Source organism: Ceratotherium simum, chromosome 13 (genome assembly GCF_057802395.1).
Source record: "Ceratotherium simum simum isolate JZ-2026a chromosome 13, ASM5780239v1, whole genome shotgun sequence".
In the NCBI taxonomy this organism is placed as follows: Eukaryota; Metazoa; Chordata; class Mammalia; order Perissodactyla; family Rhinocerotidae; genus Ceratotherium; species Ceratotherium simum.
Window position 1 is genome coordinate 36,773,109 of NC_141912.1, and position 26,410 is coordinate 36,799,518.

At 51.0% G+C, this 26,410-nt stretch overlaps 2 protein-coding genes across 8 annotated transcripts in view; both read left to right on the top strand.

Annotated features, from left to right (window-relative positions):
- Positions 1-2,764, top strand: part of ZNF76 (zinc finger protein 76) — a 31,595-nt gene extending 28,831 nt beyond the window's left edge. For 6 of the 7 annotated variants that reach the window (XM_087438496.1, XM_087438499.1, XM_087438497.1 and 3 more), the window contains 3 exons: positions 504-668; positions 1,207-1,320; positions 1,889-2,764. In XM_087438496.1, coding sequence (XP_087294622.1) covers positions 504-668; positions 1,207-1,320; positions 1,889-1,993 — 384 coding nt within the window. In that variant the 3' untranslated portion in view covers positions 1,994-2,764. Of the gene's footprint in view, positions 1-503; positions 682-1,206; positions 1,321-1,888 lie in introns of those variants that run through there. The other variant, XM_087438498.1, reaches the window with a different exon arrangement.
- A 1,784-nt stretch (positions 2,765-4,548) lies between these two features.
- Positions 4,549-24,662, top strand: DEF6 (DEF6 guanine nucleotide exchange factor). Its single transcript, XM_004424231.3, has 11 exons — positions 4,549-4,688; positions 14,990-15,130; positions 15,795-15,980; positions 17,643-17,879; positions 17,967-18,113; positions 20,152-20,260; positions 20,461-20,759; positions 21,834-22,000; positions 22,110-22,308; positions 23,789-23,879; positions 24,082-24,662. Exons 1-11 carry the CDS (start codon positions 4,593-4,595, stop codon positions 24,300-24,302), a joined length of 1,893 nt encoding a protein of 630 aa, XP_004424288.1. The 5' UTR covers positions 4,549-4,592; the 3' UTR covers positions 24,303-24,662.
- The last annotated feature ends 1,748 nt before the right edge of the window (positions 24,663-26,410 follow it).

Sequence of the window (26,410 nt, forward strand, 5' to 3'; positions counted from 1 at the left end):
CTGGAGCACAGTTAGTAGTTTCCCTCTTTACTTAAGAGGCTGACAAGTCCCGATCATCTGAATGAGACGCTTGGATGTCCTTCTCAAGAGAGGCATCTTGGTGTAGGGGGCAGAGCATGGTGTGAGGTCTGGAAGCCTGGGGTTTGTAGCCAGCAGTATAACCTGACCCCTCTCAGAACCTCACTGTCAAGTGCACCTTTTCTTTTGGAGTTCACATGAGGATGAAATTAGGTGGAGACCCTGAATGGCATGGGACAGAGCCCTGAGGCAAAGTGGTAGTAAATAGAAGTGGTCAGCAGAATTCTTCTAGTGTAGCCTCTCTTTGCAAGCTAGGACCTGTTTCACTTGCTTGTCCCTGACCCCCTGCACCCCAGTGACATGAAGCTAATCTTCTGGTTTACCAATAAGCTAACCTTGTCTGGGAGAGCAGATACATCTGCCCAGCAGCTTTCAGACAACCCTCTGCTGTACTCCCAGCTCATCTTCTTCCTTCCTGTCGGCAGGTCAGCCTATCCCCAGAAGACCTGCAGGCCCTGGGGAGTGCCATCAGTATGGTGACCCAGCACAGCAGCACCACCCTCACCATCCCCAGTCATGATGATGACCTTGCCACATCTGGCACACATACAGTCACCATGGTCAGCGCCGATGGCACCCAGACGCAGCCCGTATGACCAGGCGGTTTGCTTGGGGTTTCTTGTTCTCCTTCCTTGCTGTGGGGTGGGTGTTAAAGTGCAGGCTAAACCAGTCCGGCCTTCTTACGAGGTCCAAGATTCCCCCACAGAAAAGGGTCTTCCCCACAGCTCCTCTGGGCCATCAGCAACTCTCCTCTTAAAAAGCATTTCACTGGGGATCAAGAGACAGTTTCTAAAGCTTGATCTACTCCTAATTTGCTTTGCTACCAAAGGCAAGTCACTTTTCCATGGTCTTCAGTCCATTTTCAAATGAGAGGATTAAATTATCTCTTGAGCCTTTTACAGCTCTGTCCTTTTATTATTCAAAAATCCCTAAATTAAGTTCTGTAATTTGGAGAAAAACACAACCTCATTTAGTTCTGAGCCCCAAGCTAATTAAATCTGACCCATAATGGTTTTATCCATTCCCGTCTGAATTGTTCCCAGCCACCCTGCTTGGAAGGATTTTTATTTGGATTGAGGGGAGGGAGAGTAATGTAGGTGGGTTGGAAAACCTCCTTCTGTGTTTCAGGTCACAATCATTACCTCTGGGGCTGTGGTGGCTGAGGACTCAAGTGTAGCATCCCTTCATCATCAACAGGTGGCGTTGTTGGCCACAGCCAACGGAACACACATTGCGGTGCAGGTGGGTAGAGGCCTGGAAGGATCCCACTGCCAGAGAGGGGAACAAGCAGGGGAGGGGAATTAGATGGAGATCTTGAAGAGAAGGGCATTTTGCTCAAAAAGAGTTCATTTCAGAGGACAAATCCCTTTCTGCCTACTTCCACACATCTGTCTCAGGCTCTTTCTTGACTGAGGCAGAGTGGTAAAGCCCCTTCTGGCCTTCAGAATAACTTCAATGGGAGTCTACCTGGTGGTCTAAGCCCTTCGTCTCTTCATGTCTCCATTTCTTCATCAGGAAAATGAGGAGGCTGAAGTAGATGATTACTAAAGTCCTCTCCAACCAGTCATTCCCTTCTGTGAGCAAGCCCGTCTCTCTGACCCTGGACCATTCTGTTGCTCCCTGGCCATGCCCAGCCTAGTAGGACTCTTTATCAGTGAACTTCCTGTTTATTGGGACCCGACTAAGTGCTCAGCGTGTGGCACTAGGTAGATGGAGGGGATTCAACAAAGTAGGCCACATACTACTAGAATGTGGCCTCCTACCCTCCTAGAGGAGGGTCTCACTCCTTCCTTCTCCATCCCTTTTGCAGCTGGAGGAGCAGCAGACCTTAGAGGAGGCCATCAGCGTGGCAACTGCTGCCATGCAGCAAGGGGCCGTGACCCTGGAGACCACAGAGTCAGAGAGCGGCTGCTGAGCCCGGGAGAGCTGGTTCCCACACCATGTTGGAGGAGGTGCCGTGCCTCAGGCATCCTTGCCTCCAAGCGCCCAGGCTGTGGCTGACGCATGGAAGGTGGCCACGTAGGTCTCCCGGGCAAGAAGGCAGCAGGAAAACGGCCTAACTGAAGGGGACGGAGGCCTTGCCCAAGAGGAGGGCTGGACAGCTGGAATCAGAGGGGTGTGTCATCCTCAGGAGCTAAGGAGGATGAGCTTGATCACCAGGCTGCACTAGGTCCTCCTTTCAGAATCAGCTGGATGCTCGCTCTCCTCCCTCCAGACAACACCCTTCCCGCCCTCAGTCCACTCCCCTTCTCAGGTGGCGATTAGGGCTGCTGTGGGGACTGGTCCTCCACTCCGACTGGTCACTGCCCACCAGGGGAGAGGGCAGATAGCTCTTCAGCCCAGTAGGGGCAGAGTAGGCCCAGCCCTGCCCCTCCCAGCAATAACCACCTCCCCAGAGGCCAGCTGAGATGCCTGGCCACTTGGCTGCAGGGACTTTCTGCCGCTGCAATCAGAATTGCTCAGGGGCCTGTGGCTGGAGAAAAGGTGCCCACCCCCCACCCCCACCCCACCCCCGGCTGCCCCAAAACCTCTCTGGCAGAGAGGCAAGGAGCAGCCTTGTACATACTGGAGATTGGGTTTAATTTGTTTTGTTTTGTTTTTTAATTCCATTTTGATAATTTTTTTTCCTGCTCTGGGCGGTGGTGGCAAACGGGTGAATGAGTATTTAATAAAAGTTTCAAGTTTCTGCCTGGGTCCCTGCCTCCCTCCTTTCAGCTTTGGGTGCTGGTGGCAGGGCTGGTCAGATCAGGCTCTTAGCCCTGTATCCCTGGCACAAACGCCACTGAACCTCGGTGCCAGACTGGTGGGACTGCCCAACCAGGAGCACAGGTGGGAGGAAGCCTGGGTGTAAGATGAGTCCTGAGGAGCTGCTGGTGGCTTCCTACCCACAGCTGGGCACGTGGGCTCCAGGGTCGCCAAACAGGACCAGTGTGACCACTGCTTCCAGGTCTGGTTGGATTTCAGGCCTCAGGATGGTTGGGCTCGAGCAGTCTGGTTTTTTCCACCTTACTTTCTGTTACGTAGTCAGAGCCCCTCCAGACTCAGCCACCCCTTGCACACACTGCAATCGGCTACTTCAAATAGACAAAGGCCCAGCTGGAGTGAGGGTCGGGGATGCCTTTGCCCAGGTACTGAGGATCTCTGATGCCTCTCCTGCTCTGGTGCTGAAGTCCTGGCCCCCAGCTGGTACCCAGCTCTGGTGGTGCCCACCTAGGTGTCTGGGGCCATGCTCTGGAATTCCAAAGCCACAGTTGGACCTCACTGAAAAGTGCATGGTAGGACCAGACCAGCCCCGGCAGGAAGGAAGGGATGCAAGGGAAGGGACTTGCTGGAAAAAACTTTAGGTTTGCTCCCTCCCACACAGGAGCGTTGCAGGAAGTGGAGGTGCCTCTTTTCCTCTCTCCACTGCGATGACTATGCCCCAGGCCCCTTCCTGCCACCCAGGAATGGAACCTCTCCCCCAACCCAGGCATCCTCTTCTGGGATGCCTAGCAAGCTCCTGTTTATTCTTGCAACCAGCTCCTTGAAAGCAGAGGGGCTGGGGCATGCCCCCAGGGAGGGGATTGTCTCAATTGCCTGAGCAAGGTTCTTCAACATCCATGACCACTGAACCTGGCAGGGGTGTGTCTCAGCCCTCACAGGCATTGGCTCTAAAGAAATGGAAGCACTGATGTCAAGGGCCCTGAATCCCAAGCCCCCTGCTGCCAGCACCCCTGAAGCTGGGCCCCACCACAAGGCTCACCTTTGTGTGCTTCAGAAACAGTCTCCAGGTCTTCAGGGTCAGTGGGCCGCAGAGTGGGCAGTGCTCTGAGTGCCTTTTATAGCCAGAGCCCAGAGGATGAGGAAGCAGCACATGTATGTGCCAAGTCCGCCTGACCTGGAGAGGTGCCCTGGCCCAGTTCCTCCTCCAACTTTGTGTTGTTGCCTTTGTGTTCTTCGACTTGGGAGGAGCCCCACCACTGCAGTCACGTTAGATGGCTTTATCCAGGGCCTGTTCTGTGTTTTACATCCATTATGACCTTACAACTCTGCAAGGTGGTATTTTTCCCGCTTTACCGATGAGGAAACTGCTCAAAGAGGTGAAGTAACTTATCCAACGGCCCCCCTGGAAGTGTAGAATTGAGACAGGGACCCCCCTCCTACTGGACTCCAAAGTCAGGATGGGCTTGCTTTTTCCCTCAGTGAGCCACCTCAGGGATCCCAAGAAGCCCCAGAAGACTCTAGGATTGAGGGGGCTTGTAAAGGTCCTCTTGCCCAGGGAACCAAACTGAACAGAACTGGGGCTCTACCTCCCTGGGGCTTGTTCCCCAGTTCCCGTGCAGGGAGTGGAGCCACTGAGCACTGCGAGAGCAACCGGCCAGTTCTGCCAGCATGGGGAGCCCGTGCAAGCAGGCAGGTGGAGCTCTCGCTCTGCGCCATGGCCTCTCTGCGGTCTCGGTCTCTGCAGCCGTTTGCATTTCCTGAAACCGGATCTCGGTGTCAGAGCCGCCCCCGGCCGGGCGGGCGCCTCAGCCATGGCCCTGCGCAAGGAGCTGCTTAAGTCCATCTGGTACGCTTTCACCGCGCTGGACGTGGAGAAGAGCGGCAAGGTCTCCAAGTCCCAGCTCAAGGTGAGGGGCAGCTGGGGCCAAGGGGAGGTGGGCAGGCACACCTCACCAGCCCCTGCCGTCTGGGAGCCGAGCGTGAACACTGTGCTACTCCCCGGGGCACCCAGCCATCCAGAGGCCTAGGCCTGGGGTGGGGGCCAGTACTGGGTAACTGGGGCAGCAGTGCCTGGTGGATGCTACTGCCCACCCTCCAGAGGCCCCAGGGAGGTACGTGCAGAGCCATTGCCCAGAGCCCTACCCCCTAACTGCCGGCAGGGTGGAGGTGACATCATGGGTTGGTTCTGAGGGCCACGAGCCAGGCTACATCCCAGACTCTGTGTGATGAGCACGCATGTCTCCCCAGAGTCAAGCTCAGGCACGCACCCTGCTCCTTCCTGCTGCTTCCCCCTGGCTTTGAAGAGAGACAGTTAGCTAGTACTTGTCAGTCACTTCCTCCCGGAGCTGAGAGAGAGTCTTAAAGAGCCTCTCCCCGTCCCAGACCAGGCTGGCTCGGTCACCCTTGGCAGGAGAACAACTCCTCTGAACCCTGTCTCCTATGTGGGACAGACTCAGTAAGGGACAAGGACTGAAGACCCCATTATACTGCTGCCCAGCTCACTGTCCCCCTCCCCCACATGATAGGTTGGTAACAGTTTACCTTAGGCCTTGAGACCTTAGGTGGGGAGGGGGTGGAATCTGAGCCAGGAAGAGCCCTGTCAGTGATTGCCCTAAAGTTCATTACTTGGCCCCGGACAATTCCTGGAAGGCCAAAAGCTTCTCTCCTTCTTCCTCCAGTCCTGAGTTAGTGCTGCCTTCTCCACCCTAGTTAGTGGGGAAGAAGCAAAGGCCTAGGCCATTAGAAACAGGGAACGCTGGGAGACAGGGCAGGGTAGACCTCAGCTCTCTGGGACCTGCCTTAGGGGTTCATTCATTCACTCTACAAATATTTATTGAGCACTGACTGTGTACCTGGCATGAGGTTAGGCTCTAGATTCCTGGTGTCTCCCCTGGGTACCCCCAAAGGAGGGATGCAGTCTCAATTCTTACTGATCAAGGTAGAGGTAACTGGAAACCTGAGAGAGATGAATGGGACAGGATAGGCATTATGCACCACCTGCATTCCAACCCCTCACTTTGCTGAACTTGGACGCAAAGAACTTGCATGTCCCAAACTGGTCCTATCCCATAATCTATCCCTTACCTATACCTATGAGTATCCAATAAATGATTCTTGACTCCACCAGGAAAGAGAGTTGACTACCACCTTTGATCATCTAGGAGAACTTCCCAACAGACCGGTTCTTCCTTACATTGTACTTAAATTCTTTTATTGCAGATCATGTCATCTAGTGGGGTCTTCAGTATAGACAGAAGAAAAGCAGAACATCCAAAATCCATCCCTGCAGAAACTGTGCCCCACATCCACCTCTTACTCTGCCCGTTTAATATCTTACAGGAACAATCCCAACCTCCATAGTTTGTTGTCTCCAAAGTACCATTTTTTACCTCTCCATTACCTGTGGCCCCTGTGACCTCTCCAGGCTCTCTATGCCCCTTACATATGGAGGGTACAGCCCTCAGGTGGTTTCTGTTTTCCTGGTACCGTCAGCCAGTAAGTCTTCCTAGCTTGAGCCTGTGTTTTGGCCTCTAACCAGGTGGATGCCCACTCCTCACCCCCACAAGTTGAGTATTTGCAGAGAAGATTCCATGGGGAGCTTGCAAACTTGAACTGTCCGCTGTCTCTACCACATCACAGCTCAAATTGAGCCCACTGCCAGCAGCCTCTCTGGTCATACGGGATCAATGGTAGATTTCTCTTGTCCACTCTGGGAATCTGAACTAGCAATGGGAGACTCGGGCCAGGTGGTGAGTGGGGCAGAAATGGTAGGGCCCTGTCATAGGAGGGAAGGACAGGGAAGACAATTCTCCCCCAAACCCATAGTGTTGGATACTAGAATGGGAGGAAGTAGTGATAGTGTTGGGGGTGGGGATGCCGGAAAGGCGAAGGAGCAATAGAGAAGTGGTCAGAAGTCAGAGGAAGAAGCAGATGAGAGAGATATACCGGCAGGGCCACCCCCACCCCTGAAGAGACTTGGGGAGAAGGGAAACGATCTTGGGGTTAGCTTGTCCTCATTAAAACTGTCCATGGCCTGGGGGTCCTCAGTTGGGACCAGGCAGGAGACCTGCACCAGCCCAGGGCAAGCTTATGTCTGTTTGTGACAGTCACCACGTCTCCCCTGATGCATTGGTAGAAGGGCTGTCGCTGGCAAAGCCATGATGAGACCAGAGGGAGGGGGAAGAACAGCAAGTCCCCTGAGAAGTAGCCCAAGGATTCAGGATTGTTTTCTCTGGAGAACAGAAGGCTTGGGGGAGAGATCAGATGAGTTTTCCTCTCTTTGAATTCCTGTAGAAGGTACAATGGCCTTTGTCCAGTTGGTTTGAGAAAAGTAAAAATAGACCAATAGGAATGGCATTTCTGACCAGGATGGATTTAGGTTGAACACAAAATTTCTCAAGAGTTGAGAACTGTGAGTTTTTGCAGGGTCCCCAGAACTTCCTTCTCTAAGGAACTATAGGAGTGAGTAGCCGTCCTGATAGAGGGCTGCAGGGCAGGGAGCCTTGGGAATGATGGGTTTCCTAATGGCCACACCCTCTTCCCTAGGGGAGCAGCTTTGGTTTATAGGCCTGGTGGGGGATCAGCTGAGAATTTGGCCTCCTCCCTCCATGACTGGTACACACGGGGGAGGGGCCTGGGATTGGGGATGTGGATAGAGCAGTGTGTCTCCAGCTCATGAGATCTTAGGAGGCAGCAGGCCCACCACTTCCCCTTGACTGGCAGGAGCAGACGGAAGGCGAACTGGGGCCCCCTACTTGGCTCTGTCAGTTCTCCCAGGCTCCTGAGCCTCTAGTCGGCACTCAGGGCAGTCCTGGGACCCAGGGAGGGTCTCTTGCCCACTGAGAGGGACAACCACCTTCTCCTTGGTGGAGGGGAAGTTAAGAACAACTCCAGTCCAGGAATCTGCTGGCTGGGGTCATCAGCTTTGCTCTGACCCCTACCTGCTGCTGACCTCCTCAGGCTAGGATTGGGGGGAGGAAGATTTAATGATGTGTAGAGCACGTGACTCAGAGCCACACAGGCTTAGACCTATATTGCTCCCCAGCTGGGTGAACTTGGGTAAGTCACCACCCATCTCGGAACCTCCAGTTTCTCAACTGTAAAGCTAGAGAGTCGAACTGGGGATCACCAAGCTATCCAGCTAGCCTACGAAAATAAATTTTAACAAAGTATCTCAAATAGGTGAAATTAATCTTTGATGAAGCCTCTCCTTCCCTTTTCTGAGCCTCTGTCTTTCCTTTGATGCCCACATCCAACCCTTCCAGCCCCTCCTTGCTCTCAGCAGGCACACAGCTAATCCAGAGATTCCTACCTTTGAAAATTGCCCTGCTCTTCCTTCATGATAGTAGTTATGCCTTAGTACCTGCTGGTTGAGAAAAATAGCTTCAGTAACTCTTAAAAGGATCTGTAGGGCCGGCCCTGTGGCTTAGCGGTTAAGTGCGCACGCTCTGCTGCTGGCGGCCCAGGTTCGGATCCCGGGCGCGCACCGACGCACCGCTTCTCTGGCCATGCTGAGGCCGAGTCCCACATGCAGCAACTAGAAGGATGTGCAACTATGACATACAACTATCTACTGGGGCTTTGGGGGAAAAAATAAATAAATAAAATTATTAAAAGGATCTGTATATTTTAAAAGAATCACTTAGCACCTAGCGCTTAGCACATAGCACTAGCACATTTAAAGACTTTAGGCCATCTAGGAGAGAGAGAGATCATTCATTCTCTCTGCAGTTGTTGCTCAGTGCTTTTACAGATTCCCAAACTCCTGTATTTGCATCTACTCCTGAAGCCTGGGAACTAGAGAACCATGGGCCTGGCACCCCATCCCATACTTGAGTTTTAGGGAACTTCCAAGCCCCCAGAGGAGAAGGACTCCCGCTACATGCCCCCAGAGGAAACAGTGAATAAATGAAGCCTCTCAAAGATCAATGGCTGCCAACCCAGATGTCAGGCCTGCCTGGGTGGGTGGGGGAGACTGTGGGAGTCCTCTGTAGGGGAGCCCAAATGGCAGCTTGTGAAAACTACAGACACCTGGACCCACCCCTGGAAACTCTGAGTCAGTAGGTCTGGGCGGGCCCCAGCGTATTTCAGTTTCACCAGCTCCCCAGGTGATTCTGATGCTCAGCCAGAGCCTGTGTAGCAGAGAGATCAAGAGCGGGGCTTTAGAGTCAGGCCTTGGCAAGACACTTGACCTCTCTGAGCCTTGACTTCCTCATGTGTAAAATGAAGATAATGAGAGTCCCTGCCTCCAGGGCTGAGGACTGATTGAAATCAGCTGGTGAGGTCCTGCCCATGCTGGCCTCCACCCTTGCCATTTCCTTTCCAACATGACCCTCCTCTTCTCAGCCCTCTCCCCACCCCCAGCCCCATCCGCACCCAGGCACAGGAAGCCTGGCTGTCTGAGGTCTGCTGAGCCCTCTGGGGAGAGGCCCTGAGCCCTGAGTGTTGGGAACCTTTCATTCCTCCTAGTCCTGACACTTGATGGCTCACAGGGGTCAGAGCCTCTGCCCTGGGCTCCTCAGATTCCACTGGCAAAAGGTACAGGTGAAGAAGGTAGGTCTTAGAGAATAGCATGGGCCAGTGAGCGAAGGAAAGGAATAGCTCAAATAACAGTATGCTGTGCGGCAGGTTCTATCCTGGGGCAGGAGAGGGTTTGTACATTATCTTCTTGAACCCCGTTTTTAGAGATACTGAGAACTGAGGCCCAATGAGGTTAATTTGCTCAGAGAGATTCAGTCCATGTCTGTCTGACTTTCGTATTTTTCCTCCTTCTCCCCATGAACTGTTTAAGTTCATTCAACAGATATTTATCGAGTCCATTATGTGCCAGGCCCAGTGATACAACAGTGCATAAAACAGACAAAAATCCCCACCCTTGTGGTGCTGACATTCTAGTCAGAGAACACGGATGATTAACAAAATAAGTAAAAATGTGTCATGTGATGGAAGATGCTGCATGACATGGAGGAAAATAAAGCAGAAATAGAGATAGGAGCGTGGGGTAGAGGGCGTGGGCTTATAGATTTAAATAAAGTGGTCAGAGAAGCCCTCACTGAGAAGGTGACATCTAAGACCGGAAGGAGGAGAGAGTGTGAGCCTTGCTATGACCTGGGAGAAGAACGTTCCGGGCTGAAGGAATAGCAAGTGCAGGGCCCCTGAGGCAAGAGTGTGCCCGGCCTGTCTGAGGAATGTCAAGGGGGCCAGAGTGGCTGGAGAGAAGTGAGTAAGAGGGATGAGGTCAGAGGAGGTGCAGCAGGCCAGGTCACAGGGGGCCCAGGCCTCTGGAAGGACTGGAGCTTTTACTCTGAGGAAGAAGGGGAAACCATTGGAGCATTTAAGTTAGACTTGAGGAGTCAGTCCAAAACATTCAGCATATGGGGGACATCTTACTGAGCTCTGGAGTCAGGATTGAGCTTAAAGTCCTTGCTGCCCTCAAGGAATGTGGAACACACAGAAATGCTCACACAAACAGGGAACAGCAAGGGAATGTTATTACAGAGCAACCTAATAACAGGCTACATTAATAACAGTGGTTAATGGCACCCTTTGTTTTTATCTCTATAGTTTTAAAATTTTGTCATCAAAACAATATATGCTCCTGGTTAAAAAAATCTGAGTGCAGAAGAATATAATTTTTAAACTACATTTTTTTAAATTTATTTTATTATTATTATTATTTTGTGTGTGTGTGAGGAAGATCAGCCTGAGCTAATATTCATGCCAATCCTCCTCTTTTTGCTGAGGAAGACCGGCCCTGAGCTAACATCTATTGTCAATCCTCCTCCTTTTTTTCCTTTTTCTCCCCAAAGCCCCAGTAGGTAGTTGTATGTCATAGTTGCACATCCTTCTAGTTGCTGCATGTGTGACGCCGCCTCAGCAAGGCTGGACAAGCGGTGCATCAGTACGCGCTCAGGATCCGAACCCAGGCTGCCTGTAGCGGAGTGTTCGCACTTAACCTCTAAGCCACGGGGCCGGCCCCTATAATTTTTAAAAAGATAAAATTTATTATAAAAGTAAAACTCGTTCCTGGTTAAAAAAATTCAACAAAAAATATAATGTTAAAGAAGATGCAAGTTCCTCCCTTCCCTGGGGAGGGGTGGTGGGGTGATAGCCATTAACAGTTTGCTGAGTCTTCTAGACTTTTTCTATGTGCAAATAAACATATCAGGTTGAACCATATGAAATTGCTGACATTTTATTGTTTTGACCTACTAAAATAGCAGTTTGATATGGTTCAAACTACTCTCTGCACACATATTTATTTTGCAAACATTTCATTCTACAGCTTGCTTTTTTCACCTGCCAGTATATTATGCATATCTTTCCATGTCTGTTCATATAAGTATAACAATAAAATAGCTCACAACTAGTAAGCAATGCACTATGCACCAGGTGCTGCGCTAAGCTCTTCATTCTGAAAAACCCCGTGGAGTAGGCCCCCTGATTATCCTCACGGAGGAGGAGACTAAGGTCTTGGAGAAGATAAATCACTTGCCCAAGAGCACACACTTGGCAGATGTAAAATCCTTCCAACACACATAGGTCCATGACATGGTGTCCCTGTTTGCTCCTGAAGGAGCCTCCAGCTGTCTCCAGTTCCTCACATTATAAACAATGCTTCCGTGAACATTCTCATACTGTACATGTAGCTCTGTTCCCTTGAGCATCTGTAGGTTGGATGATTAGAAATGCTGAGGTCATATCCAATTTAAGTTTGATAGATTCTGCTCTCCAGAAAGACTACCAGTTCACACCTCAGCAGTAGGCTGTTTGAGTCCCCCCCGTTTCTCCACAACCTCCTCAGTATTTGATATTATCAGTCTTTTGCTCCAATGTTAATTTGTTAGGTAAAACATCGCACTTTCTAGCCAGGAAGGGAACTAACATTTCCTCTGTGCAGACCTAACTGGCTCTCTACGTATATCATCTCACTCAATCCTCACAGCCCCTCTGCATGGAGGGTATTATCCCGTTTTACTGACAATGAAACTGAGGTTCAGAGGGTGAAGGAGTTTATCCAAGGCCCCACAGCTAGAAAGTGAAGGTCCCTGACCTTCCATGTCCCCCTCCTCACTGGAGTGTAGCCATTTGGATAGGCTATGCCAGAAGCTTCCTCAAAGAGGTGCTTTAAGAGGCTTAAAGGAAGATAAGGACATGGGTAGTTTGAAATGAGGCCAAGAGGCAGCAAGTAGAAATACGTAAAACTCTTAAAATAACACCTGTCGCTTCAGAAGTGGATATTTCTCTTGTGTCTGTCACCCTGGATTTTAAGTGCTAAGCACTGAGCCAGCGGTACTGCTTAGAGTGGGGATTGGTATCCTATGATCACAGATGTATTAGTCGGGTCTTTTCTGGATATAAGAGATAGAAACCAAACTCCAACTAACTTAAGGGAGATGTTATTTATTGGCTCACATAACCAAAACTCCAAGCACAGTATTGGCTTCAGGCATGGCTAGATCCGGGTCCTCAAATGATAACTCTCTTTATCCCTTGACTCTGCTTTTTTCACTGATAACTTTATTCTTAAGCAGGCACTTCCCACACAGGGACAAAGATGTCAGCTGCATCTACCTTCAAACATCTTAACAGTCCCATGGAAAGAGTACACCTCTTTTCCACTAGAGGAAGCAAAAATCCTAGGGCTGCTTCTCATTGGCCCTGATTTGGTCATATGCCCATTCTTGAACCATTCACCATGACTCCAGTGTGCCCACCCCTGTAGCCAGGGGTGCAAATGGTCGATACCACAGATATTGAGAATGGGGGAGAGGTACTTCTCAAAGGAAAGTCAAGGCTCTATTACCAAAATAAGGGAGGGGGGCAGAGTTCATCAGAAAGAAACTTCACATGTCCTATAGAACAAGAGAAAGCAAAGCCAAAGAAGGCGCATAAGATCACTTGAAGAGCATGGGAATGAGAGTCGTGGTGGGGGTCAGGGATGGCTGCCCAGAGGAAAGTGAGGGAAAAGAGAAATGGTCACCCTCTTGCTGGGCCCCTCAACTTCCTACTTTGCTGAGCTGAACCTGAGGCCCAGGAGAACACTGGGGAGACGTCTCAATCCTTTCCTCCCCTCTGCTCACAAAAGAGAATAAAGAAATGAAGACTTGGGGCCGGCCCGGTGGCACAAGCGATTAAGTGCGTGCACTCCGCCGCCCGGGGTTCGCCGGTTCGGATCCCAGGTGCACACCGACGCACTGCTTGGCAAGCCATGCTGTGGCGGCATCCCACATAAAGTGGAGGAAGATGGGCACGGATGTTAGCCCAGGGCCAGTGTTCCTCAGCAAAAAAAAGAGGAAGATTGGCAGATGTTAGCACAGGGCTGATCTCCTCACACACACACAAAAAAAGAAATGAAGACTTGACACACATGCCATCTCTGAGATGTTGCCAGCTCCTGCCTCAGAGGCACTGACTCCAAAGTTAACTGCTGGTGGTGGCGGCAGCCCTTACAGACGGCATTTATTGACTGCCTTTGGTGTGCAGAAGAGGACATAAGTGCCGTGGGACATAAAAATGAATAGAGACCTTGTCTCCAGAGTTCACAATCTAGTTGGGGAAAGAGGCTCAGGGTCAATATTTTAATAGGAAGCCGAGCCAGCTGTCAGAGCCGGGCATCCTGGTTCCAACCTCAGCTCTGCCATTCACTCTTAACCACTCCAAGCCTTGGTATCTTCATCTGAAAAACAGGGATAATGTCTGTGTATCACGATTGTTGTGGAGTTTAGACATGGGGCATAGAAAGCACCTCGTACGGTGGCTGGCGCATAGTAGGTGTGCAGTGGTGACTATTTTTAATCATGCACTCTGTGATAAGTGCTAAAACAGAATTACCCCAAGGCAATTTTATTTTTTCCTGATCTCCTTGTTCAAACTTCAGCCTCTTTGTCCTAATATCACGTGTTTGTTAACCAACCCGTGTTTCCCCTCTACACTGTCATGGCTGCCATCCCTTCTAGGCCTTGTTCTCCATATCCCGTGAACCATTTTTCATGGCACTTCTTTGAGCCCTCTCCAGCTCCCTTCCATCTTTAGAGGGGCAGTGACTGGAATTGCACATGCCCTTCCTGGAGCAGACACACCTGGGTGCTAGGCACACTGCAGCCTGAACACTGAGTCTTTGATGGAAGTGACGATAAATTCGGGGCTGCTGCCCTGGGGTGACAGGCCACCTCCCTGTGGAGCCCAGCATCATAGGAAGCACTTGGGCTTTGGGATCTGTGGAGCTGGACTTGAATCCCAGGCTCTTGCTCACTGTGGGTCCTTGGGTAAGCTACTGAATCCCTTGAGCCTCAGTGTCCTTGTCTGCAGAAAGAGGACACCCCTAACTAACGAAGTGGCTAAGAGCACGGCTGCCTGGGTTTGAATCCCAGCTCTGCCAGCTCTGTGACCTCTGAGTTATTTAATGTCTCAGGGCCTAGGGGGTTTTTTCATCTGTAAAATGGGGATATTAACAGTTGTTGGGGGTTAAGTGAATTATATGTAAAGTGCTTAGCTCAGGGCTTGGTGCATAGTAAGTGTATAAGTTTTAGTTTTTTGGTTGTATTGAGGAATAATTGACATATAACATTATATTAGTTTCAGGTGTACAGCATAATGATTTGATATTTGTATATATTATGAAATGATCGCCCTGATAAGTCTAGTTAACATCCGTCACCACATGCAGTTACAAAAATTTTTTTTTTAGTGATGAGAACTTTTAAGATCTACTCTCTCAGCAACTTTCAAATATGCAAAAAGGTATTATTACTTATAGTCACCATGCTGTACATTATATCCCCATGACTTATTTTATAACTGCAAGTTTGTACCTTTTGACTCCCTTCACCCATTTTGCCCACCCTCCACTCCCTGCCTCTGGCAACCACCAGTCTGTTCTCTGTATCTATGAGCTTGAGAGTTTTCTGGTTTTTTTTTTAAGATTCCACATATAAGTGAGATCATATGGTATTTGTCTTTCTCTGACTTAATTTCACTTAGCATAATGCCCTCAAGATCCATCTATGTTGTCAAAAATGGCAAGATTTCATTTTTTTATGGCTGAATATTCCGTTATATATATATATAAGTTTTAGTTATGATTGAGTTAAGTAATGTGTGCAGAGGACTGAGCCAGGGTAGGGGTGGGGACAAGCAGGGAGGTGGGCGCAGTCCTCTGCCCAGTTTTGGTTGGGCCGCAGGAAGGCAAACTGCCGCTCTGTCTCAGGTGCTGTCCCACAACCTGTACACAGTCCTGCACATCCCCCACGACCCCGTGGCTCTGGAGGAGCACTTCCGAGATGATGACGATGGCCCCGTGTCCAGCCAGGGATACATGCCCTACCTCAACAAGTACATCCTGGACAAGGTGGGGCCCAGCTGGGGATGGGGGTGCCTCTAATCTCTCTCCACGTCCCAGCCTGGCCAGCACCCCAGTACATTGCCTCCCCAACTCCTCCCCACTATAAACTCCCACTTCTGTCCCCTCTGTCCATCCCTGCTTTCTCATCTCCGTCCTTCACATGCCAGCCACTTGCCCCCTCCTTGCCCCTCTTAACTCACCCTCAGTCTCCCTCATCTCTATCCTAGCCTCCACCTTCCCATAACCTTCCACCCCATCTCTGCCTGGGCCCACCTCCAGCTTCCAGCTATAACATTTACAAAGGGTTCTGCAGCTTCTCCTCAATACTGTCCCCCCATGCTCCTTCCAGCTGTCACTGTCTTCTCGGGTTCTTCTTGTCTGTCTACTCCCTCTGGGGCTTCTCCTTCTTTCTCCCCTGGGCTGAGGGACTAGAATTTCTCTGTTGGCAGGATACTTGGGTCAGTGTGGATGTTGGGGGAGGGGAGGAGCAGGGTGGTTGGAACCAGCTAGTTACATGATGATCAGTTCAGGGATTCCCCAGGTTAGAGCCCCAACTTGGCAGGGTGGGGAACAGGGGAATGGATGACCTCAAGAAACCAGCTGGAGCCTAGTTTGGTGGTAGAGCAGGAGTGGGGCAGCCTCCTTGGCTGACTTGCAGGCCTGGTGGCAGGTGGAGGAGGGGGCTTTCGTTAAGGAGCACTTTGATGAGCTTTGCTGGACCCTGACGGCCAAGAAGAACTATCGGGTGGATAGTAACGGGAACAGCATGCTCTCCAATCAAGATGCCTTCCGCCTCTGGTGCCTCTTCAACTTCCTGTCTGAAGACAAATACCCTCTGATCATGGTTCCTGATGAGGTGAGGGTGATGGCAGCCCCAGGGACTGAATCACTTGGGGCCAGGCCTCAGCAAAACCCTGAGGGAGGCCAAATATTGCCTCTGTGCTTTCCCACATCCCCTTCCTTTTTGGTCTCCCCATGCTGGTCCCTTTCTACACCCAGCTACAGATGCCTAGAACTGCCCATATCAGAGCAATTGTGCCTTCTCCCAGGAGAACCAAAACTACACTTCCTTCAGGGCTCTGCTAGCCCTCATGGTAAGAAAGTGATCTGCAGATTCTGTTTACACAGAGGTGTAAATGCCTAATACGTTACTGGGCATTTTAAAATGAAAATATTTGAGATAAAATGGCAGGATTTTAGGCACTGTGACAATCTGAGCAGGGTGCTCTGTGAGGGGAAGGGAGACCTTCCTGGGACATCTCTCCAGTTACTCCAGGTGGGCAACCAAGTCTGGCCCTCATTCCAGATTTTTCCCTTCCTGTCTTCTACAGTAGAAGGGAGAGCTGGGCAGACTCAGCTTAGGGCCTCAGAGAGGGCATCCTGCAAGTAGAGGCCTGGAATTCGGCCCCTACCTCCTCAACTCGTGTGAAGCCAGGGCAGGTGCCCCCCTTTTCAGTCAGCCTGCACCCTCCCTCTATCCCCACCTCTCTCCCCTGTCCATTCAGCCTTCTCCTGACCCTTTAGCCCTTTTGGTGGCTGTGAAGATGCCAGGGTGAATTTAGGTCTTCAGAGTAGGGTATACAGGGGAGGGGTCCTCTGCTTACAAGAAGTCCTGGCATGTCTACTGCACTCACATTTGTGTCTTTGCTTCTGTTTGTGGGAAGGGTAAGGGGAGCCACCTGAGCCCTGACGTGGTGCGCCCCACCCCACTCCCGGCTGAGCCCAGTAGCCCCCAGAGTGCAAGTCCCAGAGACAGTTTCCCAAGAAGCTGCTGGGGCAGGAAAGGAACATGAGTCCATCTACACAGACACCTGGCTGGGCACCCTTGTCAGACCCCTGCCAGTCAGCGCAAGGTGGCCTCTCAGAGGCCAGAAGGCTCCTTGCTGAGATCAACATGCAGTGTGAACAAACTGCAGCAGGATGTACCCCACCACCACTTCCTGTTCCTCTGTAATGGGTTTCCTGTCCCTGCCCTGTTTACCCCCACCCCCAATACCCTTGCCTTCCCATGAGGGAAGGATCCCCAGGGTCCGGGCTTGGAATAAGGACTCAGATGGGATTCAGATCTGAATCAAGTTCTGACTGCCACCAACTTGCTGTGTGATTTAGAACATGTCACTTCCCCCTTTGGGCCTCAGTTTTGTCATCTGCAGAGTGAGAGTGTTGGATGAGAGGGCCCTTGCACTCCCTCTGATATTTTCTATCATTTGCTGCCGCTGCCTCTGCCTGGCCGCCAGCCCTCAGCTCCCACCTTCACCCTGCCCTTAATTTAAGGCAAGAAGAAGTGAGACTGGAGGTTGGAGACGGAAGGGGATGCCTGAATTGGAGTTGAGGCTCCAGGATCCCCTCCCAAATCTCTACCCTGGCGTCCACCAGCGTGTAGTGCTCTGGGCCCCCCAAAACCCCTGTCGCTGGTCACCTCAGCCCAGGCTGGGGAAGCCAGATGGGAGCGCCCCCTGGTGTTGGCACCAGCAACACTGCCTGCTGCAGTCACCAGGCCTTCCTTCTCCCCCTGCAGGTGGAATACCTGCTGAAGAAGGTGCTCAGCAGCATGTGCTTGGAGGTGGGCTTGGGTGAGCTGGAGGAGCTGCTGGCCCAGGAGGCCCAGGCAGCCCAGACCACTGGGGGGCTCAGTGTCTGGCAGTTCCTGGAGCTCTTCAACTCCGGCCGCTGTCTGCGAGGTGTGGGGCGGGACACCCTCAGCATGGCCATCCACGAGGTCTACCAGGAGCTCATCCAAGATGTCCTGAAGCAGGTCAGGCCAAGATGGGAACTAGGGGAGGACCCTGAAGAGGGGTGAATGGGGGGCAGGTGAAGCCTCTGACTTTGCTCTGGCTGGCAGGGCTACCTGTGGAAGCGAGGGCACCTGAGGAGGAACTGGGCAGAACGTTGGTTCCAGCTGCAGCCCAGCTGCCTCTGCTATTTTGGGAGTGAAGAGTGCAAAGAGAAAAGGGGTACTATCCCGCTGGACGCACAATGCTGCGTGGAGGTGAGGGGGACAGGTGAAGGGGCAGAGCACACCTCAGGGCCCATAGGGTCTCCAGTGTGGTGTGCAGGCACGGGGGTCAGGAGGAGGGCAAATGGAGAAAAGCCACATCGACAAATTTCTGCTTAGATGGGTGTAACCCAAACATACCTGCATGCCTCAAGGCCATTCTCACCCATGTCAGCACTTTCTTCAGAAACCAAAACTGCAAATCGAATACTCAAGTCATTGGTGAATAATGTGGATTTTGCTAAAGATTTCAGAGGAGATGGCTTATGTCTCACACTACACAGCAAAACTTTCTGAAAATCCTCTTTAAAGGTCTTTCTCCTTCGCCCAAATTCCATTCCCTTTGGGAACCCTATACCTCCCTATTCTTTTTCCACACCCCTCTCCTCTCCCTCTCCTCGTCCCTTCCCCTGCCTTGGCTCTGTCCATTATTATTTTAGAGGCTTAAAACAATTTTTTAAATCGTAGTAATATATATATATATAACATGAAATTTGTCATTTTAACCATTTTAAGTTTACAATTCAGTAGTATTAAGTACATTCCCAATTGTTGTGTAACCATCACCATTATCAATTTCCAAAACATTTTCACCATCTCAAACAGAAACCGTACCCATTAAGCAATAACTCATCCCTCTTCCCTCCAGCCCCTGGTAACCTCTATTCTACTTTCTGTCTCCATGAGTTTGCCTATTCTAGGTATCTCACATAAGTGGAATCACGCAATATTTGTCCTTTTGTGCCTGGCTTCTCTCACTTAGCATAATGTTTTCAAAGTTTGCGCATGTTGTGGCATGGGACTGGACTTCGTTCCTTTTTATAGCTGAATAATATTCCATTGTGTAGATATACCACATTTTGTTTATCCATTCATTCGTTGATGGACACTGGGTTGTTTCCATCTTTTTACTATTGTCAATAATGCTGCTGTGAACATACATATACAAGTTTCTGGGTGGACATATGTTTTCATTTCTCTGGGTACACACCTAAGAGTAGAACTGCTGGATAACGTGGTAATTCTATGTTTAACTTTTGAGGAAGAGCCAACCTGTTTTCCATAGTGGCTGCACCATCTTACATTCTCATCAGCAATGTATGAGGGTTCCAAGTTCTCCACATTCTCATCAACATTTGTTATTTTACATCTAAAAACATTATTATAGCCATCCTAGCCTCTGTCCATTTTTTTATGCTTGTTGATATTTTTATTTATTTATTTTCTTGGTGTCATAATAGTTTAGAACATCTTGAAATTTCAGTTGTACATTATTATTTGTCAGTTACCATATATATGTGCCCCTTTACGCTTTATGCCTACCCCCTAACCCCCTACCCCTCTGGTAACCACTAATCTGTTCTCTTTCTCCATGTATTTGTTTATCTTCCACATATGAGTGAAATCATACGGTGTTTGTCTTTCTCTGACTGGCTTATCTCACTAAACATAATACCCTCAAGTTCCATCCATTGTCCATTTTTGTCACATAAGGAAAGAGGTGTCACTGTGGAAAGAGCACAGAGAAATCCCAGCTCCACCACTAACAGGCAGTGTGAATTGGGCAAGTTCCTGGACCTCTCAGAGCCTCAGTTTCTTCCTCTGTAAAGTGGGGCTAACAATGCCTGCCTGGCAAGGTTGTTTGGGAGGAGTGAATAAAACGATGCCTATAAAAAACTAGTACAGACTCTAGAACATAAGAAGGTTAATACGTGGTAGCTATTATTTTCCACTAGAATGTAAGCTTAGGGAAGGCAGGGATTTGGTCTATTAGGCACGTCTCAGTATCCCACCTGCCTAGAAGGAGTGGCACTCATTAGACAGGCCAAAATATCAATGGAATGAATGAGTGGAGAACTTTCTCAACTCTCATAACTAACCTCCAATCCGGGCCACGCAGGCTCCTGGCAGAGCGGGAGGGGTGCCCAGGGAAGATGGTCAGCCGGGAGGGGTGGGAGCTGGAGCACCCCTGGGGCGGGTGTGGCCCCGACCCCAGTGAAGCCAGCCTGTCTGGGGCCGCCTGCTCTCCCAGGTGCTGCCCGACAGAGAGGGGAAGCGCTGCATGTTCTGTGTGAAGACGGCCTCCCGCACGTACGAGATGAGCGCCTCAGACACGCGACAACGCCAGGAGTGGACGGCTGGTAAGTGCCCGCCGGGTGGCCTGGGTCTGGCTGGGCCTCAGTCGCCTCATCTGTGTAAAGGGGGTGATAACACTTTGCCCAGCAGGAGGCTAGAGACTGGACTCGAGCAACTCCTAAGGCCCCTTTCTGGCGGTGGGCCACCTCGAGGTCTCCCCTGCCCCCAGCTACCCGCTGCTGACGCCCTCCCGTGCCCTCCGCAGCCATCCAGACGGCGATCCGGCTGCAGGCCGAGGGGAAGACGTCGCTGCACAAGGACCTGAAGCAGAAGCGGCGCGAGCAGCGGGAGCAGCGGGAGAGGCGCCGGGCAGCCAAGGAGGAGGAGCTGCTGAGGTTGCAGCAGCTGCAGGAGGAGAAGGAGCGGAAGCTCCAGGAGCTGGAGCTGCTGCAGGAGGCGCAGCGGCAGGCCGAGCGCCTGCTGCAGGAGGAAGAGGAGCGGCGCCGCAGCCAGCACCGCGAGCTGCAGCAGGCGCTCGAGGGCCAATTGCGCGAGGCGGAGCAGGTGGGGCCCGCACCCGGGGCAGAGGCGGTGGGCGGAGCGATACTGACAGGCCAGGCCTGGGAACAGAGGGCCTGGGGGCGGGGCCTGGGCCGAGGGCGGAGCCTGTGGCTAAGGCGCGTGTGTGGAGGCGGGGCTTGGAATGAGGGACTGCTGGGACAAAAACCGTGGGCGTGAAAGATAGGTGTGGGACCCGGCCTATGCCAGTGGCGGGACCTGTGGAATAAGGAAGGGGTGGGAGGTGCAGGAACCTGGCCAAGGGATGGCTTGAGATGAGAGACGGTGTGGGGCGGGGCCTGAGCCGCCGGATGGGTGGGGCCAGAGCTGAGTGCTAGGTGTAGAGTGGGGCCTGGTTCCGAGACCTTGGCTGGGGGCGGGCCTTCGACAGAGGAGCCGCAAAAGAACTCGGGATTGGGGATGGGTTTGGACTAAAACTGGACTCGGTTGGACTAGAGTTGATCTGAGTTTACAGTGAAACCAGTTTGAGGAATACAGGATGGGAGGAAGGTGGGAAGAATGTGGAGGCAGACTAGGCCTGTAGAGGCAATTAGATTTAGGATTTAAGAGATCTAGAGATCTCTTTAGAGATCCGGAGTTAGGAGACATGTGGATTGAATCCCAGCTCTGCCTCTTAGGAGCCCTGTGATCTCAGGCAAGTTAGCCTCTTAGCAAGTTACTGTGCCTCAATTACATATCAGTGACATGTTGATGCTAACAGAACTTTGCTCATAGAGGTATGGTGAGGATCAAATGAGGAAACACTTTTAGTTGTTATAACAATTATTTTAGTCACTCCCTTTCTAGTACCAGCCATAATAATGATTGTTAAGGCTGGTACTAGAAAGGGGGTGACTTGAGCCCCTTTCCACCGTGTAACATCTGTTCGCTGATCATTGTCTGACCTAGTCAGGCTCTCAGAAAGGAATCAGATCAGGAAACCCTGACATGAAGGAACCCTCCAGACCCTCACCCAGAGATAGCTATTTGGGCCAGCCTAGCAGAGCCCTGGGAAAGGGCAGCATACCTGCCACCTCCCTCTCCCTTGCCCCCATTGACCTGGCTGTGCGTCCCGCACAGGCCCGGGCCTCCATGCAGGCTGAGATGGAGCTGAAGAAGGAGGAGGCTGCCCGGCAGCGACAGCGCATCCAGGAGCTGGAGGAGATGCAGCAGAGGCTTCAGGAGGCCCTGCAACTGGAGGTGAAAGCTCGGCGGGACGAGGAGGCGGTGCGCCTCGCCCAGACCAGGTAGGACTGAGGGGCCCCTTCTGGTTCCCCTCCCTGACTTCCCTACCGTCCCATTGCTGAGCACCTGCAAGGTGCCTTGGCTCTGGAGATGACAGTGCACGCCCGGCAGACTGCTGGAGGAGGAGGAGGAGAAGCTGAAGCAGCTGCTGCAGCTGAAGGAGGAGCAGGAGCGCTACATTGAGCGGGCGCAGCAGGAGAAGCAAGAGCTGCAGCAGGAGATGGCGCTGCAGAGCCGCTCCCTGCAGCAGGCGCAGCAGCAGCTGGAGGAGGTGCGGCAGAACAGGCAGAGGGCCGACGAGGACGTGGAGGTGAGGTCTGGAGTGGGAGATGATGGAGGCTGGCGGGGTCAGCGTGTTAACGTGCAGACTCTGGAGCCTTCCCTCAAACCCTGGCTGTATCATCTCCTGGCTGTGTGACCTCGGGCAAATTGCTGAACCTCTCTGAGTTTCAAGTCCCTCATCTGGGAAAGGGGACTGATCATAGCATTGTTGATTAGACAGACATAGCATTGAAGATTAGACAAGATAATACGTGATATTTAGTATGTAGTGAGCGCTGAATAAACATTAGCTGCTATTTTTATCGTTATTATTAATCTGGGCAAAATTTTTCCTCCTCTTCCAAGCCCCTATCTTGCTATCCCTGTCCTTTGGCTTCACTCCTTGGAGCCCAAATCTCCATAGAAGAGAGGTTCCTTTTTTAAAAAAAAAATTTTTTTTTCTTTTTTGTGAGGAAGATCAGCCCTGAGCTAACATCTGCCAATCCTCCTCTTTTTGCTGAGAAAGACTGGCCCTGGGCTAACATCCGTGCCCATCTTCCTCTACTTTATATGGGATGCTGCCACAGCATGGCTTGACAAGCAGTGTGTCGGTGTGTGCCCGGGATCTGAACCTGCGAACCCCAGGCCACCAAGGTGGAGCATGCACACTTAACCACTAAGCCACTGGGCCGGCCCTAAAAAATTTTTTTTAATGTTTTGTTTTTATTAATATTGATTATTTTATTTTGCTTTGTTGGCTTACACAGTCATTGTAAAAAATTCAAACACACAAAGACATGACATAGAAAGAGAAAGTTCCTCTATGATTCCCCCACCCTACAACCACTGCTAATGACTGGGTGAACACTGGAGCAGAGGTCTGTGCGTTAGGTCCTGGAGAGGGGGTGTGGTGCAGTGGTTTAGAGCTCAGTGTGTGTCCCTGGGCAAGTCACTGACCCTCTTTTGCACTTGTTTGTTGTTAACTTTTGCTCTGGAGGTTAAATAAGATAATAAATATATTTAGCACCTCTTGGCTGCTTAGTGAATGGAAACTATACTTATGATTTTTTTTTTGGTGAGGAAGATTTTCTCTGAGCTAACATCCGTTGCCAATCTTCTTCTTTTTTAGCTTGAGGGAGATTAGCCCTGAGCTAACATCTGTGCCAATCGTCCTCTATTTTGTATGTGGGTTGCTGCCACAGCATGGCCTGCCAAATGGTGTAGGTCGGCACCCAGGATCCAAACCCGTGAACCTGGGCTGCCGCAGTGAGCACGCAGGACTCAACCACTACATCACGGGGCCGGCCCTAATTATGATTATTTTTGACTCTTTGGGGGTTCACGACTCCCCTGAACTTGGTTGCCAAGTCTATTTTATGAACATACTCTTTATGAACATACATGAGTTTTTCTGGGGAGATGATCAATAGACTTTGTCAGATTCTAAGGGGCCTGTGAACGGGAAAAGGTCAAGACACCCTGTCTTGAGTGGTGACTCTGACCCACTCCCCCTGGCCCTGCCCCCACAGGCTGCCCAGCGGAAGTTGCGCCAGGCCAGCACCAATGTGAAACACTGGAATGTCCAGGTGAACCGGCTCATGCATCCAATTGAGCCTGGAGGTGAGAAGGGGTAGACCCTGGAGCTTTCCGTGGAGTGGGGAGGGAGGGAGCAGGGAGAAAGGGGTACCTCCACATCTACAGAGCCAGCCTAGGACTGAAGGTCAGGAGGTTGTCCCTCCCCCCCAGGGCTGAGGCAAGGCCCCTCAACCTCTCTCCTGCGCAGTGCCTGTCTCCTTACTCATGCCTGCCTTTTCTCTGCCAGACAAACGGCCCACCACCAGCAGCTCCTTCACCGGCTTCCAGCCCTCTCTACTTGCCCGCGGTGACTCCTCCCTAAAGCGCCTGACCCGCTGGGGATCCCAGGGCAACAGGACGCCCTCACCCAGCAGCAGTGAACAGAAGTCCCTCAATGGTGGGGATGAGGCTCCCGTCTCGGCTTCCAGCCCTCAGGAAGATAAACTGGACCCAGCACCAGAAAATTAGCCTCTGCTAGCCCCTTTTCCCCCAACCTCATGCCCACCAGGACCTGGCCACAGCTGGCCTGTGGGTGACACCAGCCCCTGCAGAAGAGGGAGCTGAGGTCCTGGTGCCAGGGACCCAGGGCCTCCAACCATTAAACAGTCCAGAATGGAACCTTCATTTTTCGCACCAGCCCCAGGCCCCAGACCACTGAGGCTGTCTGGGATATTGATCCTTGAGAACTTGACCTGGTGCCTTAACTCTAAGGACCCTGTGCCCTGGGCTGGGAAAGACAGTAAACAAGCAAGCCAGGGGCCATCTGCCCCTAGACTGCCACCAAGTTGTGGAGGCACATTCCCAAATAAAAACTGCTCTTGGAATGAATTATTGGTCAGTCTGCTGTCCATCTCTCCTGTCATTTCCTCTCTTCCTCCCTCAAGTCCAGTGATAGGTCCCAGAAGGAGTAAGGTGTAGTGCAGTGGCTGGGAAAGGACACTCTGCCACTTACTAACTAGGTGACTTTGGTCAATCTTCTTCACCTCTCTGTGCTTTAGTTCCTGTGTTGATAAAATCAGGATAATATTACCTACCTCATAGGGTTGTTGTGAGGATTAAATGCTTGGCACATGAGCAATCACTATTATTTGTATCACCCAAAAGTGTTTATTGAGTATCTAGTCTATGCCTTGAAGTTTCCCAGGTTGTTTAATTCTCATGGCAACCCTGAGAGGGGATATTATTATTATTATTCTCATTTTACACGTGGAGAAACTGAGGCTCAGAGAGGTCAGGTAACTTGCCCAGAACCTTCCAAACTTGCTTCTCTTCCCATATTATCTGACTCACTGATCTTATTACCTAAGACAGAGATCTGGGAATGTAGGATGACTTGCTCCCTCCATCTCATCTCCATGCAAAACCCATCATCAAATCCAGTAGACTCTCTTTCATACTCTCACGTCTATCCCTCCCTCTCGATCCCCATGGCTACTACCATGGCTAAGGCCTTTGTATCCTCTACCTGCATGTGCCTCTTTGACTCCTTCTCCATCTTGCCCCATATCTAATCAGTTTCCAAGTCTGATTGATTGGATTTTCTTGGTCACTGTCAAATCTACCCCCTTGGGGCCATGTCTCATGGCCACTGCCTTACTCTGGCCCTCATCCTTCCCAACTGTATAAGAGCAATCACCGGGTGTCCTTGGTAACTCTTCTCCCTATAGCTGCCTGAATGGGTTTTCTAAAATACACATCTGTTCTTGACTCTTCCCACTTCCCAGTCTCTCAGTGGTACCCTGGACAGTCAAGTTCACATTCCCGTATGTGGCATACGAGACTCGTGATGATCTGGCCCAGGAGGGCCTCTTATGCTTCTGCTTTATTGATTTACTAGCGGGTCCCTCCTTTTTCTTCCTTGGGGCCTGCACACTGGCTGTCCTTTCCACCTTACTTCACGTAACAGCCGCTCGAGTTCCTTGAGAGCAGGGATATATCTTCAACTTATGTCGCCAGTGCCTAGCACAGTGCTTGGCTCTTAGTAGGCATGCAACAAATGTTTGTTGAATGAATTCATGAAGGAACAAATTCTAAAATGAATGAGCATCACCCAGCTTAAAAGTGATGAAGTAGCTAAGATTCAAACTCAAGTCCATTCATTTATTCAACAAATTATTTATTAAGCTCCTATGTCACGTATTGTGCTAGGTGCTGGCTATATGGCACAGAACAAAACAGACAGGGTCCCTGCCCTCCTGGAGCTTATGTGGTATCTGATATCAAAGTTCATATCTTTTGCAAGTACACCAAACTTTATTGCAGGGAACTTCATTATTTAAAGTGTCATGATGGGCCGGCCTGGTGGCATAGCAGTTAAGTTTGCACTCTCTGCTTCGGCGGCCCAGGGTTCAGAGGTTCGGATCCCTGGCGCAGACTGATGCACCGCTTGTCAAGCCATGCTGTGGCAGCATCCCATGTAAAGTAGAGGAAGATGGTCACAGATGTTAGCCCAGGGCCAATCTTCCTCAGCAAAAAAGAGGAGGATTGGCAACAGGTGTTAGTTTAGGGCTACTCTTCCTTAGCAAAAAAAAATAAATAAATAAAAATATATAAATAAAGTGTCATGATGGGGATGG

What these genes read in the sequence shown, in the direction of transcription:
- DEF6 (XM_004424231.3), top strand. Translation starts at nt 4,593, where the DNA reads ATGGCCCTGCGCAAGGAGCTGCTTAAGTCCATCTGGTACGCTTTCACC. An exon ending in ACAAGTACATCCTGGACAAG is followed by an intron (nt 15,131 to 15,794) that starts GTGGGGCCCAGC and finishes GCCTGGTGGCAG; the next exon opens with GTGGAGGAGGGGGCTTTCGT. An exon ending in ACGCACAATGCTGCGTGGAG is followed by an intron (nt 18,114 to 20,151) that starts GTGAGGGGGACA and finishes CTGCTCTCCCAG; the next exon opens with GTGCTGCCCGACAGAGAGGG.